Source organism: Cervus canadensis, chromosome 31, assembly GCF_019320065.1.
Source record: "Cervus canadensis isolate Bull #8, Minnesota chromosome 31, ASM1932006v1, whole genome shotgun sequence".
In the NCBI taxonomy this organism is placed as follows: domain Eukaryota; kingdom Metazoa; phylum Chordata; class Mammalia; order Artiodactyla; family Cervidae; genus Cervus; species Cervus canadensis.
The window spans coordinates 6903223-6919390 of NC_057416.1; the positions used below are offsets into that span (position 1 = coordinate 6903223).

At 39.3% G+C, this 16168-nt stretch overlaps 1 protein-coding gene across 3 annotated transcripts in view; it reads right to left on the reverse strand.

The window, feature by feature from the left end:
* Nucleotides 1-16168, reverse strand: part of ASB5 (ankyrin repeat and SOCS box containing 5) — a 40327-nt gene that overhangs the window by 7132 nt on the left and 17027 nt on the right. Inside the window, exons 1-2 of one of the 3 annotated variants that reach the window (XM_043454482.1) lie at nucleotides 8674-8815; nucleotides 1634-1713 (exon numbers count right to left, since the gene is read on the reverse strand). In XM_043454482.1, coding sequence (XP_043310417.1) covers nucleotides 1634-1713; nucleotides 8674-8800 — 207 coding nt within the window. In that variant the 5' untranslated portion in view covers nucleotides 8801-8815. Of the gene's footprint in view, nucleotides 1-1633; nucleotides 1714-4745; nucleotides 4822-8673; nucleotides 8816-16168 lie in introns of those variants that run through there. The other 2 variants (XM_043454483.1, XM_043454481.1) reach the window with 2 other exon arrangements.

Here is a 16168-nt window from a genome sequence, read left to right on the forward strand (position 1 = left end):
ACTCTAACCTCTAAATATATTGGTATGATTAAATGAGATGATACATGCAAAGCAATAATGATTAAAATGCCCAGCATACAGAAAATGTCTTATTTTATTATTCAATCAAAATTAAGTAAAACCTAAATATTTTTATTCCAAATAAACTAATGATATCAGTCTAAAATATTTAACTGTTGCTAGGGAAAAAGGTTCCTTGCCTTCCTGCTATATTTGATAATTCACTCTACGGACAATCATATTACCACCATCACAGGAAGATTTTTGTGGCCAAAGGCCCATAACATCTTACAGGTTACCATGATCTATAACAACACCAGGAAGGACACGAAGAATCTTAAAATGAAGGCAAGAAAATAAATATCATCCCAAATCTTTGCTACTAGCGAGTGGCAATTTTTAAAGATCCCTTGAATCACCCTATCAGAGGTTTCAAATTGGCCAGTCCGCAGCCAGACCTGGAGAGCTGATTACCAGCCACTGCCCACGAGGGTGACCGATGACAGAAGCCTCTGCAAGGGTCCTGGTTCCGTCTCAGAAGGTCTCCAGACACAGCCTCTGACCCTCTCGGCTGGCCTGTCTGTGGACATGCGCTTACAAATCTCCTAAGACTGTCCTCCTCTCCAAGAACTGCGTGACCCTTTCAGAGGGGTTGCCCCTCAGGAGTTAGTGATGGTTTTGCAGTTTTTATTGTATATTTCATCAAGTGATGAGCGAACCACATAGTCAGCAGATTATCCCAGAACTGGAAGGCCCTAAGGAGTGTCTTGTTCTGCAACCTCAGTTCACAGGTGAGTAAAAGGAAGCTCTGACAGGCTGTGGTTCACCTCAAGTGCCAGCCTGGAGTCCAGGTGACCAGAGCCCAGGGCAGTGTTACTTAAAGTGGGTAACACAACACTTCCTCCCCTTGTAGTCCTTTGAGAAAACTCCTGTCTCCCTGATTCTGAGAAGCACCAGGGCAAGGACTTCCGGATCTGGGTGTGCATTCATATCCCACTGGCCAAGCCAGAGTCCTTTAAAAGGACTCTGTGCTTTATTTTTTCCTCCGGTGAGTCTGATATCAGAGAGGTGTAAAAATGACTGTTTTGTGGCTTTCATAGGCAAACCCCCATAACTTACTACAGATTACCATAATGTAAAAAGCATTGTTACAGCATCTGGTCTGATTACCCTTTCTTGGATATTTTATGACCAAACTAAGCCTACAATTAGCTGCACACCACTGTACTGATGTAAGCATATTTAAAATGTGTGAGAAATTTGAAATACTAAGACATAAGACTATACCAAAATGTTTTATTTTTTTTTAACTATTTCTTCTTTTTTTTCATTTATTTTTATTAGTTGGAGGCTAATTACTTCACAACATTGCAGTGGGTTTTGTCATACATTGCCAAAATGTTTTAAAACATGTTTCAAAAGATAAATGAGAAACTATGGGTTTGGCTAACAATATGAGTTAAAATAAAAAGCCAGTAAAAGTTATTAAGCAATTTTGTTGTTTTTGAGTTGATTACTATTGATAATGAATGCTGTATGCTCAGGGAACAGAGACAAATTTTAAACTATAAGTTATATCATAAACTTATGTATTATAATATATTACATTATAAAAGTATATGTTATATTTTACCTGTGATAACAATGTTCTCAGAGCTAGAAGACGACCTTGACTGGCTGCTTCATGTAGTGGTGACCGATCTGCCCAGGAACCTTCCAGAAAAGAAAGAAAACAAAAATCTATGAGTTAGAGCAAACCCTCATGGTGGTTCTTGTTGTCAACTCTTTTCCGACCCCATGGAAATGCAACCCACTCCAGTATTTTTGTCTGGAGAATCCCATGGACAGAGGAACCTGGCAGGCTACAGTCCATTAGGTCTCAAAGAGTTGGACACAAAGGAGCGTGCACGCACCTGGCACCAACTCTTTGAGGTACGTATCGTTATTATTTCTGTTTTAAAGTTGAGGAAGTGAAAGCACTAGAAGAAATGAAAACATTTAAAAAGAGTCACATACTCTAATTCCAGAACTGAATTGTTACAACTCGATTGCCATTGTTTTGCCTTTCCACCCAGCATTATTTCCTGCTTATCCAAAAAATTAATAAGCCCAACATCAAATTCTTTGAATTATCAACTGAACAAAGAGTTATCTTTTATTAGTTTTGGGGTATTGTTTCTTTCCAGGATGCAACACTCCCATATCATATTAAAAGCAGAATTGAATTAGTGTACCCCAATAACTATTTGTTAATAGGGCAAATCTGGCAAGAAAATAATAATCTATAAGAAATGAAGCCTTATGTTCTCACAAAATAAAATGCTAAAGTCATCATCATAAGTAAGTCTTTGGGGGGAACAGTTATGTTTCAAGTTCCATCTATGAAGATAAAATTCAATGCTTTCAAAATCATATGCAGTTGTTTGTTTTATCATTAAACAACTTGACTACAGAGCACAACTCTGGAGGACTTCAGAACATATATCAGTTTTCATGGTGAATGTTTAAATAAGCAAATTATTAATTTTCCAAACAGGTTATATGTGTAAAACCACTATGTTCATTTATTCAACACAGCAGTAGTAAATTAACAAGGTTTTAAGTAATCAATGTTTAAATAAATGTTTGAATTTAAATATTCATTTATAATATTTATAATGATTTATAATGCTCCCTCCTATATAATGGGTTAATAAATTTCATTATCCTTACTTTATCGCTGAACACTTATGCTGAATTATATGAGGCTGATCTGTTATCACCGCCCATTCTTCCACCGTCACTGGGTAATGTGGCAATTAACCAGAACAGTCTACAGAAATGGCCTTTTGGATTCATTTTGGACTTATTTCTTTCTAGTAAACTATTAAGACTGTAAGGGGCAGAAAAATTAATAATACTTACAACTGAGGGGTACTAGATATTCCTATTTTACATACAATTTATCCATCAAAATGATTTCATTAGTCTTCTGGACCATTCAGCATTGCTTGCTGTTGTTCACAAAAGACAGAAAAAATGGAAAAGCATCATTCAGAAAATAGGCCACATCAGGGCCAAAATAAAGAAATGTAAGTGTTTACTGAATTTACCACCCATCACAGCCCCCTATTCTCCTCCAAGATGGTCACAGAGCTTTCTGTCCCCATTGCCATTTTTTTTAATCACCAAGCCTCAAGTCCTTTATGGAAAAAAAAAACAAAAAACTGAAGCCAGAGTTTTGTATGTGCATTTGCTATTATCTCTATTCATAGGAACTCCACTGGCATGAGAAGGGAATTAAATGTCTCACAGTCTGCAGGAGAGTGTGGGTGGTGGTCAGTGAGAAACCCACTGGGAATATATGGTGTGGGAGAGGGCTCCCTTGGCCTGAAAGGCAGGGGCCAGTCTTCTGAGAGTCGCTGCCCCATTAACTAATATTTTCCTGGGTGGACTCAGCTCTGCTCACCTGCCCAGGAGCCCTGCTGCTTGTGGCCTAAAAGCAGTGGGGTGGGGTAGAGGAGGAGGAGGTGAGAGAAATGGAGACCGGGAGAAAGAGAGAGATGAGATGCAGGTTGGAGCCCAGAAGGGTCATGGAGGAAAAAGACGGAGCGACTGGGCAGGCCTGGCCTTGAATACCAGATTAGGGTGGTGGCCTTTAGGGGGGACCTAAACTCTCTGAGGGTCAATTTGCTCATAAAATGGGAAAAATACTACCTGTGAGACAGGATTGAGAGCAGGCTGGAAAGGAGCATGCTAAGTGCATGCCTGCCACGTAAATGCACAAATAATACCTTGCATTCTTTGTTAAATATGAACGGATACATTCAGGAGGTTTTTAATATGAATTTAAAGGAACAATTCTTCTCCAAAATTAGGGGAACTCAAGCCATAAGTAACAGCATCTATTGACCAAAATGATTTTCAGTGCTATCAGTTTAATTAAATAAACCATATAAAGCAATTGAATGATTCATAAATGTATTTAAGCCAATGATCAACACTGTTGCTATCTTTTTCTTTCCTAAGTAAGCTCTGAGAAATAAAGTCATAGCAATCCATTACAGGAGTAATTTATAGTACATGCTGGCGAGTCAATGAAAAAAAGTTTTTGTTTTGAATTCTGCTTACTTAACTCCCAAGCAACCCAACCTGGTCTGCTTCCTTATAATTCCTTAGATGAATTTCTATAATTAATCTGGTAACATGTGAGAATCAGAGGATCCATCACGCTCCAGTTTCTGTTTTGAACTAAACCTTCACCCCTCCCTGCTTCTCCCTTTCAAACATCTGAAAATCAGCAACTGCAAATTTCTATTCAGATATATTCAATATTAAATATCTTACCTTTCAATACAGATATGCTTTACAGTATAAAGATTTATAAGCTTTCTCAAGACCAGAAAAAAAATAAACATCTTCATTTACAACTTTTTAAACTCTACAATCTTGTTAGACTTTACATTGGGTATCTAAGATTTAAAAAATAAAAGTTCAGTTGAACTCCTTAGGATAAATTATTCAATGTGAAAATGTTTTACAAAAAGTCTGTAACTTTCACCAGCTAATCTAATGCTCACTGCTTCGGTCTCCCTGCAGCCACATGGGAGGCGAGTGCCTATATTTAGAAATAACACCGGTTCCAGGGCATCTGGTATATAATTTACAGGGAGCAAGCCTGTCGTATTCTGTAAACAACCACCTTACCAGAGCAAAAACATTCACGTTCTCAGATATTTACAGGTCCGTAAGGGTCTATAACATACCTAAATCACCATCTCCCCACGGCACTTCAAGCCAGCCACTGTTGAGGTAAATCCGACTCATATCTTTTTTTTTTGATCAGCATTGAAAAAAAAAAAAAGTCACTTGCCATGTATGTGTTAGCTCTGTTCAGCCATTTTATGGAGCTCTAAGCTCCTTGTAACATGACCTTTCACCTCCAAAAAGAAAAACAGCTTTTGGAAAATCAGATTTCTTTTCAGAATTGCCTCTTATTATTGCTCACTGCTCTTTGAGAAACTGATTGTTCCCAATTCATTTCCCACCCTCCTTCTTACAGTATGTGTTCTGCAATGAAATAAAAGTGTTACACTTGGATCTCTGCCCAGGGTTATGATGAAACCATTTTATTTTTCAGAAAGTCTTTGCCTTCTCCCCATCCTAGTCCCATCAGCAGATGTGGAAGCAGGACTCATCAGAGAGCAGATTTAGGAGTGGTGAAGGGGGCTCTCTGGGTTTGGGTTACACCGGATTCTCCTCAGTGGTCCCGAACGGTAACGTCAGGACGGTCATCTCAAACAGGAGATGACAAGGAGAGATGGAAAGCAATGACATCTTCATATATGAATCAGAGAGCAAAGTGCTAATACACTTTACAGACTGCAGGTCTTAAATCAACAATCCTTGTGATGGACGTGGATTTACTGTGAAGTCGAGAACCTGGAACTTCCATGGCCAATTTTTAAAACTATGCAATTTCATGTTATTTGTCTTAAAGAAGATCCAAAGATGTGGCGAAGTTTCAGACTCAAGGACATCTAATGCATCCCTATCCACAGGTTTATAAAATACTTTTAAAATCACTGGGGATTTACTGACCCTTACTGAGTACTTTTCTGATGGGCAGATTAATAGAGCCACACAAATCCTTGATGATGTGGTCGATTAGGGAAGTAACATATTGCCGAAACCAGTCTCTTCAAAGACTGAGACCATCCTTGTCTTTCCACTCAGATTATGTCCTTGTCATTTATTTCCTGAACATAATGCTAGTCCGGATCTGAGACCACCAGAGCGAGCTATACCTTGGGAACTTTAGGTACATGTGCAGACTTGCACGGACCTGCCACTTATTCTGATTGATTTCCTGCTCATGATCTCGCAGCCCTCGGTTATCTTACAAGAATATAGGGTATGGGCCAGAACAGAAAAAAAAAAAAAAAGACACCCACACAGATAAACGAAAGCATTGGTGCAGTTTGTCTCAAGAAATAGGACTAAATTTTTAACGAAGTAAAGACAGTAGTTCTCCCATGAACATCCAAAATCAAGGGAGAAAGACTATTTAACACATTTCATAAAAACCAGTTACCATTGCTGTTGTGGACAGAGCCTGCTGGACTTCATCACAGAGACCTGAGCTCAGAGGCCAGCACAGATGGACTCTTGAGCCTCAGTTTTCTCAGCTTTAAAGGGAAGGATAATTCTGTTTCCATCATAGGATTGTAGTGATCACGAATGTACTTAGCACATTTGTACTAAACGCATTTGAAATATGACAATACAATCCAAATTCCATTTTAAACAAATACCTCTGTACGTCTGTCCTATGAGCTTTTCACTGCATCTTCTATACAGGAAATACAGTAATTTATTTAAGATAACAAAACTTTAGCTCATCTTATTCCTCTTACATGTGTCTGTAGGAGATATAAATGGACAGGGAACGGTCAAAATTCAGAGACAGTGGTCACATCCACACAGAGAGCTCTTCAATCAATACCTCTATGCCTGGCCTTTTCTATGAATTTTTGTGACACATTACAAAATTTAATTCTGGACATTCCTGTAGATATTTTGCTGACATCTCAAGACATCTTTAAAAGGAAAGTCATCATGTTTCTCTCAAAACCAACTATTCTTTTTGCTTCTCCATTGTTTTAAAACAGGGTTACCATCCCTTCTGTCACCTGGCACTAATAATATGATCTTAAATTTAAGCACAGCAGTTTAAAGGAAAGCTTCATATGTGTTGACTATTTCCTGTGCTATTTGCAGGGAGGCAGTTATTATTAAACAAGTTACTTCTCTTTAGTCTTTTATTTTTTGTGGATCCGCATCTCAAGCTCAGTCCTTGCCTCATCTACATTCATTCTTGGGAGGATCTCTTCTAGTCCCACTGATGTAAATATTATCCACATGTTGATCACCCCAAATCTGTATCTTCAGACCAGCTCTGCCCTCTAAATTCAAGATGTGTATTTCCAACTGACTCTTCACCTTTTCCACTTGGCTGTCTAAGCAGACCATGCAACTGAACACACCGCAGACTGAGCTCTGCCTGTGATCCTCCCAGGTCTCCTTCCTATCAGTAAATGGCAACTCCACCATCCAGGTGCTTCAGGACCAACAGCCTTCGTGTATTCCTGAATTTCTATTTCTCATACCCCACAGTCAAACACTGGTAGGTCCTTTTGCTTCGCCCATTCAAACATAATCCAGCTTCCACTATTGTCTCATAACGTCCACTGCTACTACCCTAGTCACAAGCCACCATCATGCCCGCCTGACCTAATGCAATTGCCTCCTGACAGGTCTGTGTGTTTCCACCCATGTGCTTCCAACAGTCTATCCAAAACACGAGGATTCTTGTAAAGTGAGAAACATTCCAATGGCTTTCTTTCTCCCCCAGAGTAAAATCCAAGGAATTTCTGACCAGTGTGACCAGTTCCACCCGTTCCCTACACCTGCGGTCCTCATTCAGCCATGCTAAACATCTGGGCTTCTGTGCCCTCTGCCTGTGGGGTTTCTTTCTGGGAGACACACACACGGCTTATGGCCAACTTTTATTCTCCACTGGAATCGCCTCATAGGGGAGCTCTTCTCTGACCATCTTTTATGAGACCATCCTACCCCTACGACTACTCTTTCTGTCTCATTTCCCTGATCTGTTTTTCTTCGTAGAACTTATTACTGCTGCAGTGGAAGATCTTAGACAGTGGGACATGCTACAGTTTGCTCACTGCATATCCCGAATACCTACCACATCAATAATGTCTATTGGTGGATGAATAAATGCTTGTTGATTTGTTAAATTGTTTTCTGTGTAGTCACCTGTTTTTTTAATCCATGCTAATTTGTTCTTAACCTTTATTGATCACCAAATTGTTAAAAAGTAAGGCAAAAGAAATGTATGTTGGGCTGGGTAGCTGGGGTGGGGGAAAAATCAGATTGCTTTCTCAGTCTATTAAGGAAATCAGTATTTTATCCTATTTAAAAATACATTTGCATGTTTTACAAATTTATAACAATTTCTAAACAATATCCATCAGACCCCAACCATTCTATAGTAAATGCAACTTTTACATTGTAGGGGAATAGGGGGTTATTTTTATCTCTAAATCTGCACTTCCAACATTAAGTCTATCATCAACCATATTGATGTTTTACAAAAGTGAACACTTGTTCTTTTAAAAAGTAATTCCCTTGCACAGTTCCTTTTTGGCACTGTGCTCATTCTCCTCCATGGCTTTCATATTTTTATGATTAAAATTAAGAGCTCTATGCCAGGGCACTTAAAGGAAGTGCTTCTGTTCATTTTCTAGCCTCCTACCTTATGGTTCCATTTAAATGTTTTGAAATTCTCATATTTAATTGCTTGGAAATAGTCTTTTCCTGCTCCATAGCAGCTTTCCTGGCTCCCACACCAACTTAGAAACACCTGCTGAGCCAGAAAGGTAAGCGATGCAGGGAGTTTACCCAGGTGTTTAATACACAACCCTAAGAATGAGTCTGCAGGGGCCTTTTCCAGACACTCTAAGGTGAAGGACACAGTGCAGCCCTTGGCCATGCCATACATTTCCAGGTCAGAGTCTACATTTGGAAAGCACCCACAGCTTCAAGTTAGTACTTGCAAAGACAATATCGTTTATTTCCGGACACCGACAGACTTGCAATGGCCGCTCTACTAACCTTGACTGGTCAGAATACCCCAGCTAGCTTTTCGCTTAGAAGAACATTCGTCTATGCTCGCTAGCCTTCTTTTCGGGAGGGTCTGCTTAATGCAGTTCCCTTCAACAGAAGCACCGTCTGCGGGCATAGTGGGGTTGGCGTTTCTGCCTGGACAGCCAGGGTCACGAGGCAAGGGCTCCAGCCAGCAGCAAGGTCAGCAGCTGGATTTCTAACTACTTTCTTTCCTTCCCTTCGTGCTTTCACAGAGATTCCTGTGAGCTCCCTGGAGGAAGGCCTCCACGTTGAACTCTGTGCAGAAACACGGGGAGCAGGGCTGGCAGGGGTGGGGGCTGGGCCAGGAAGGCAGTAGCTTTTCTATTTTTAAAGTGGAGACCCAGCTGTCACCAGAAGTATTTACTATCTGCGTGACACAGAAAGCAAAAATGTGCAAAAAAAGAGTCACCTTTCCTAGTCAGAAGCAGAATAGAAATGTGCTCTCTCTTACAAGCATGAAAGCCTGGGTGAAATCTCTAAGATCCATCCAATGTAAAATCGCCTGTTGATAACAGCAGTAAACAGCCTTGCAGCCAGAAAGCTCGGTCGTGATGGGTGACCAGCAAGCTTTTCTCCTCCATCCTCAGAAATAAATAGTGTGTGCGTTAGGGTCAGCTGGTAGCGAGCTCATGTTCTCATCTTGTAAGGATCTAAGTTTAGAATTGGCTTCTGTACAAAATCACAGTCTTCCTATTTATATAGGCATAGTTCCCTATTGTGATTTTTTTTTTTTTTTTCTGGAGGTCATTTCTAGACCAAAAGACGTCAGAAGTCAATTTAAGTACAGCTGAGATCTTTCACCCTAAAAGGCAGAGTAAGGAGTAGCTGGACAGAAGAGAGGAAAAAAGTGAACATGTGCCTGGTATTTTTTTGTTGGCATGTAAAGCTGAACAAGGAGCATGGTCCACGACTGAGTCAAGAGCAGTGGCTGAACCATCACAGGGTGCCAGGGATTAACTGAGCTGGTGATCCTGTTACACGGATGGGTCTAGATGAAAAATGGTTACAGATTCCATTATCTCTATTTTTCACCCACTATTATTAGGTTCTACTTTCTGCCGATATAACAGGAAAAAAATTGTTGGGGTACTACTTTCTCATAACAAGCTGGATAAGAGAAAAAAAAAACATCTCATGAGTAAGATTATTTCCCCTGTTAATAACTTGCTGCCACACTGCATTGCCAATATTTACTTCAAAGTTATCGTGAATGAATACCAAGAATATCTTTTCCTTATCTCGGATTAACTTCTAATCCTTGGAACTATGTGACCTGGAGCAAATAGCATGATGATACCTCAGTTTCCTTTTCTATAAAATGAGGAGCTTGGAGGAGATGGTTTCTTTCTGGCTCCAACATTCTTTGATTCAGAATCTAGGACTGGGTGGTTATGTGAGCTCTGGGCATATTATATCACTACACAAGAGGCCAGACATTTCCAATAAAACTGGAACTTGGGATCAGCTTAGCTGAGGCTATTTGTATGGGAGAGACATTCCTAGGTGGTGAGAAAACCTTAGAGGGTGGCCTAGAAAGGGGCTTTTTGAGTCCAGCGTGGTTACAGGAGGCAGTTGTCACAAACCACTAGTTCTTCACCACAGGCTGGTACCCATAAACAGAGTTCAAAGATCTAAACAAGATGAACAGTAAAAGTAAATACTGATCTTTGTTTCTAAAAACAAACTTCCATTTTAAGCTTTTGACATTTCAGCTTTGCACTTTTCTTTTGTTATTGTAAAATAAATATAGAATCCTTTATTATAAGAACTGGGGCAGCTTTTGGTCTTAACAATTTTGGACTTCTGGTTTTATAAGGATCTATGTCTGTCTCCCCTATGAGGCTGTGAACTCTAAGTACATCTGTCATTCAACAAGTCCACCACTGCAGCTCTTATAATGGGTAATCAAAAAAATGCTAGTTTAAAAGAGTAATTTGAATACAGAATTACCAAGAAGCCTCAAGAGGGCTTTCTATAGTCCATAGTAGGAAATAAGCAAATTTCCAGTGCAATGGGGGAAAAAGTCACTGGATTTGACTATAACCACATACTTAGTTAGGTGAGATGTGCATGGCTTGTAAATACCTATAATAATTCACATAAATAATTAGGTGGACAAAGAAGATCGCAATTACTTCTTCCAAAAACTTTACATATATCAAAAGTATAAGTAATTTTTTAAAGCGACTCTATAGAATTGAAGGGAAATGTTTCAGTTAATTTGCTGGAGAAAACAAAGGATGGAAGATTGAACTGATTGTGCACAGCTGTATGATTTCATTAAAATATGCACAGTGAAGGGAATATGTTTGAGACAGCATCATTGAAATGCTGGGTATCTATGATCGTATGAATAAGAACGCACTGTGAAATCTCCAGACATAGCATCTTCCCAAGTGTAAATAAAAAAGTGGATTAGATAAACCACAGGATATTTTCAGGCTCTGAGTAGGCTGATGTTTTAAAGCAAAGCAGGATGAGATAAAACATTAAGGAAAAATAAGAAGAATTATATTTCATAGCTCACATTGGTCTCTGAACATGTCTCAGAAAAAGTATCTGAGATAGACTATAGGTGGGAGATGGCATTATATTACTACCCAAGAAGACTAAAATGAAATTTTACACCTTGTAGGAAGGATGTGGGAAGTGAAGCAGGTCAATTCTCTTCCCAGGAGTCATTCCACCCCTGTTTTAACAATGCTAGTGTATCTGAAAACACCAGGACCTATGTTTGGTCTGGTTACCAGTCCTCAGTGATAAAGGGACAATTAAAGTTGAAAAATCAAACTAGTCAATCCTAAAGGAAATCAACCATGAATATTCATTGGAAGGACTGATGCTGAAGCTCTGATACTTTGGCTACCTGATGCAAAGAACTGACTCACTGGAAAAGACCCCGATGCTGGAAGAGATTGAGGGCAAGAGGAGAAGAGGGCAGCAGAGGATGAGATGGTTGGATGGCATCATTAACTCAGTGTACATGAGTTTGAGCAAACTCCAGGAGATAGAGAAGGACAGGGAAGCCTGATGGGCTGCGGTCCATTGGGCTGCAAGTACTTGGACATGACTTAGTGACTGAACAACAAAGTTGAAAAATCTTCACAGGAGGACACTGAAAATCATCAAAAAGATGGAGGGGCTTCTGCAGGAGACAAATCTTATTACTTTTAGATACTTCAAAATAAAAAGTTGGAATCTAAGAGGGATTATGGTAGAAATCTATATAATCATATAAGTCACAGTTAAGTGTACAAACTTTTTCAAGACATTCTGAAACACTAGGAAGTTGGATCAGGTTCTGACAGTTTTAAAACCTGTATCTAGGGCACAAAGGTAAACTCATTCTTTTGTTTAAGTTTACACAGTTACAAACTTCAGGAGCTCGCTGCTCCAGAATGGTGGTATAAATACCACATAACTAATGAATGAGCAACCAACAGGTAAAGATTTCTGAGGGTGTATTCCTGAGCTGGGGGACTTAGATCATTGGAGTTCCTCCACCGGCAGGAAAGGAAGACTAAGATGAACAGACTCCTGTGTGGATTGGGGTTGACACCTTCCCTCCTTATAACTACAAAATATTTCAAACACATATGCCATCCATCACCCAGGTTCATAGTTAACCAATTCATGGTTGGTCTTGTTTCACCTACAGTCCACCCCTGTCCCTCCCCATCTCTATTCTTATGATTATTTTGAAGCAATGTCTTGCCACCTACAAATATTTCAGTATGTATCTTACCTCTTGAGAAGCCTGTATGCAGGTCAGGAAGCAACAGTTACAACTGGACATGGAACAACAGACTGGTTCCAAATAGGAAAAGGAGTACATCAAGGCTGTATATTGTCACCCTGCTTATTTAACTTATATCCTGAGTACATCATGAGAAATGCTGGGCTGGATGAAGCACAAGTTGGAATCAAGATTGCTGGGAGAAATATCAATAACCTCAGATATGCAGATGACACCACCCTTATGGCAGAAAGTGAAGAGGAACTAAAAAGCCTCTTGATGAAAGTGAGAGGAGAGTGAAAAAGTTGGCTTAAAACTTAACATTCAGAAAACTAAGATCATGGCATCTGGTCCCATCACCTCATGGGAAATAGATGGGGAAACAGTGGAAACAGTGTCAGACTTTATTTTTGGGGCTCCAAAATTACTGCAGATGGTGACTGCAGCCATGAAATTAAAAGACACTTACTCCTTGGAAGGAAAGTTATGACCAACCTAAACAGCATATTAAAAAGCAGAGACATTACTTTGCCAACAAAGGTCCATCTAGTCAAGGCTATGGTTTTCCAGTGGTCATGTATGGATGTGAGAGCTGGACTGTGAAGAAAGCTGAGCGCTGAAAAATTGATGCTTTTGAACCGTGGTGTTGGAGAAGATGCTTGAGAGTCCCTTGGACTGCAAGGAGATCCAACCAGTCCATCCTAAAGGAGATCAGTCCTGGGTGTTCATTGGAAGGACTGATGCTGAAGCTGAAACTCCAATACTTTGGCCACCTCATGTGAAAAGTTCACTCATTGGAAAAGACCCTGATGCTGGGAGGGATTGGGGGCAGGAGGAGAAGGGGACGACAGAGGATGAGATGGTTGGATGGCATCACCGACTCGATGGACATGGGTTTGGGTAGACTCCAGGAGTTGGTGATGGATAGGGAGGCCTGGCGTGCTGCAGTTCATGGGGTCGCGAAGTGTTGGACACAACTGAACTGAACTGATCTTTAAAAGATTCAGGCTCTTTGTAGTCACAACTACTATATCATAATCTCACAAAAACACTATTTCCAATATATCAGCTTCTACAGGTCAGCAGTTCTTATTTTCTAAGGAGCCATCCAGTTCATAAGCTGCCCTCATGCCTAAATTGATTAAATCCTTTATCTTGGGGCAAAACTCTGTAGTCTCTCCCCTTTCTAAATGTCTTAAAAAATGTAAAATTCCTATTCTTTAAAAAAAAAAAAAGAATGCCTGTTTTCTCTAAGGTACCAAGGGTTCACTAACTACAGGGCACTATTATCACCTTAAATCATCACCAAAATACAGCAGAGTTTACCTGTTAGCGTCAAATTTCCACCCTTGCAAAGTCGCATCTGGAAAAGGCCATTATTCAGTTCTTGGCAGCTGCCTTGCTGTGGGCTTCGTTACAAAGCTACGTGTACATGTAAGTCTTCAGCGTCATTGCTGAGCCCCATTCTTGCTCCATTTTACTTTTCAGTGTTTTTTCTAAACATGAATACCTACATCTAATGGCTTAGTGATGGGGATAAGGGCAGATGGGGTCTGAAGGTAAACTTGATCAAAGTCTCTTGGGAAAAATAGAGGGAATTGTTACCTAATAGTCAATCCTTGTTTCAAGGGTCATCCACCTCTTATATAAAGGTTGCTGGGAAACCTACAGTGACATCTTGTGGTCCATGACAGCTCCTGTCTTAGTTGGAATTGAGTGCTGAGGAGAGGCCAGAGGGGTCGGAAAAAAATCCCAATTACCAAAAATATAGTTGGTGTCATTACAAAACACAGCAGTGCCTAGATGCTGTGGTGAATGATACTTTCTGAGTTTGAGTGCATAAGAGTTTGAGAGTAAATGTTATATAAGAAGGGCTTCCCAATTTTGCCAACTTTGGGGGCTACAATTAAAAAACTTTAAGCATAATTAAAAATTCCAATTAAATACAGTTTGAAATAGTAATATATATGCATGCATAAAACATCTTTTCATGGTAGATCCTGAAACAAGATGGTAAATGGCTTCTATTGAGGAAAATATACCTGTCTCCATTGTCTAGGGAACTAAGCAAGGAGGAATCATTCTCCCTCAGCTGTTCTTACAGGTGATTTCCACCAAACTCGAATGCTTGTTGTTACTGAGAGCTAAAAATTTTGAAAACATCTTGTAAAACATTATAGGTGAAATATCAGCAAAACAAAGCTAGCATGAGAAATAATTTCTCTAAGAAATCTCTTATAATAAGGTTTCCTGTTTTTAAATAACATCATGGCCCATAAACAGAGCAGAAAGATAATGTCCTATTAGGAGATTCAACCTTGCTTTTGCAGAAGCAAAGCTTCCAGAGGTATCTTCCAAAGCTTCCAGAGCTGCCAGAGGTATCTTGGAATGATTCTGAAGCAGGTAGCTAAGGTAACACCAAACAAAAATATCACAGGTAGCAGGCACTTGCTCTATGAGATGAGAGGGGCTAGTCTCTCGGTTTCTCTACTGTCAAGGTTCACTTATTAGAAATATTTCTGTTATTACCTACGATGCTTGGTAGAAGTCACTGATAAAATCATCTACTTTTGCAAGTGGAAGTTTAAAGACTAGTGGTTATATTTATATTGTGATTTTTGGACTGTTTAGGATCTTCATTTCCCAAAAAATTCAGCTTTGGTAAGTTGTGCTTTTAAGAAAATGGTCTATCCCATCCAAATAGTCAAAATTGTTGGCATTAAGTTGTTATGTAACAACCACTTATTGAAAAATTTCAGTAACATCTGCTATTATGGTCTCTCTAATTCCATCTGTTGTTTATTTGTAGCTCTCTTTCGACAGAGGTATGCTAATCTTAGTTTTTCAACAGAATATCTTTTAGTTTGTTTATAAAAAGTTACTTTATTCCTTTCTCTGGGCAGCTTTATCATTTTCTTCCCTTAGTCTCTGGAAGTAGATTGTGTTGTTCTTTTCATAATTTTGAATACTTGACCTATGAGTTACTTAAAGATGTTTTCTCAGTCTCCGAACATAATGAGCTTTTTGTTTTTCTAAGTGCATTCTGTTACTGATTTCTACTTTAATTTCACTGAGAGCAATGTGTCTGTTCTCTATTAGAGGTCAGCATATTGTGGCTCTGGCCCAAGTCTGGCCTACCATCTGTTTTGGTAAATAAAGTGTTATTGGAACAGAATCAAATCCATTCTATGGTACATCATCTGTGTTTACTCTGACACTGTAACTGCAGAGCTGAGACTGCTTGGCATAACAGTAACTAAAATATCTATTCTCTGATCCTCCCCAGAAGTTTCCCAATCTCTGGCCTATATAATATTAGACATTTGAAATTTCTTGAGATATGCTTTATGATCCTTTGTATACTCAATTTTTATAAATATTCAAAATATACATGAAAATAATGTGAATGTAGAGTTCCATTTCTTAGTAAGATCTCTGTTTTAAATTTCTCCTATAGCTGTAGAAACTAATATTGCATGGTGTAGATGTGGAGAAAGTTCACAAACAGACAGGCATGATAGATCCTAAACGTATGCAGAGTGGGCCCTGTAGCAACTGTAAATCATAGAATGTATGGCTGACCTTCCACTAAATGATGTGAATACAATTAGGCATCCACTTAGGAAAAACTAGACTTACATCATTCCAAAAATCAATTCCAAGTGGATAATTGGAAAGGAAAGCTTTAAGAAGAGAATATAGGAAAATACTTTCATTATCTTGAAA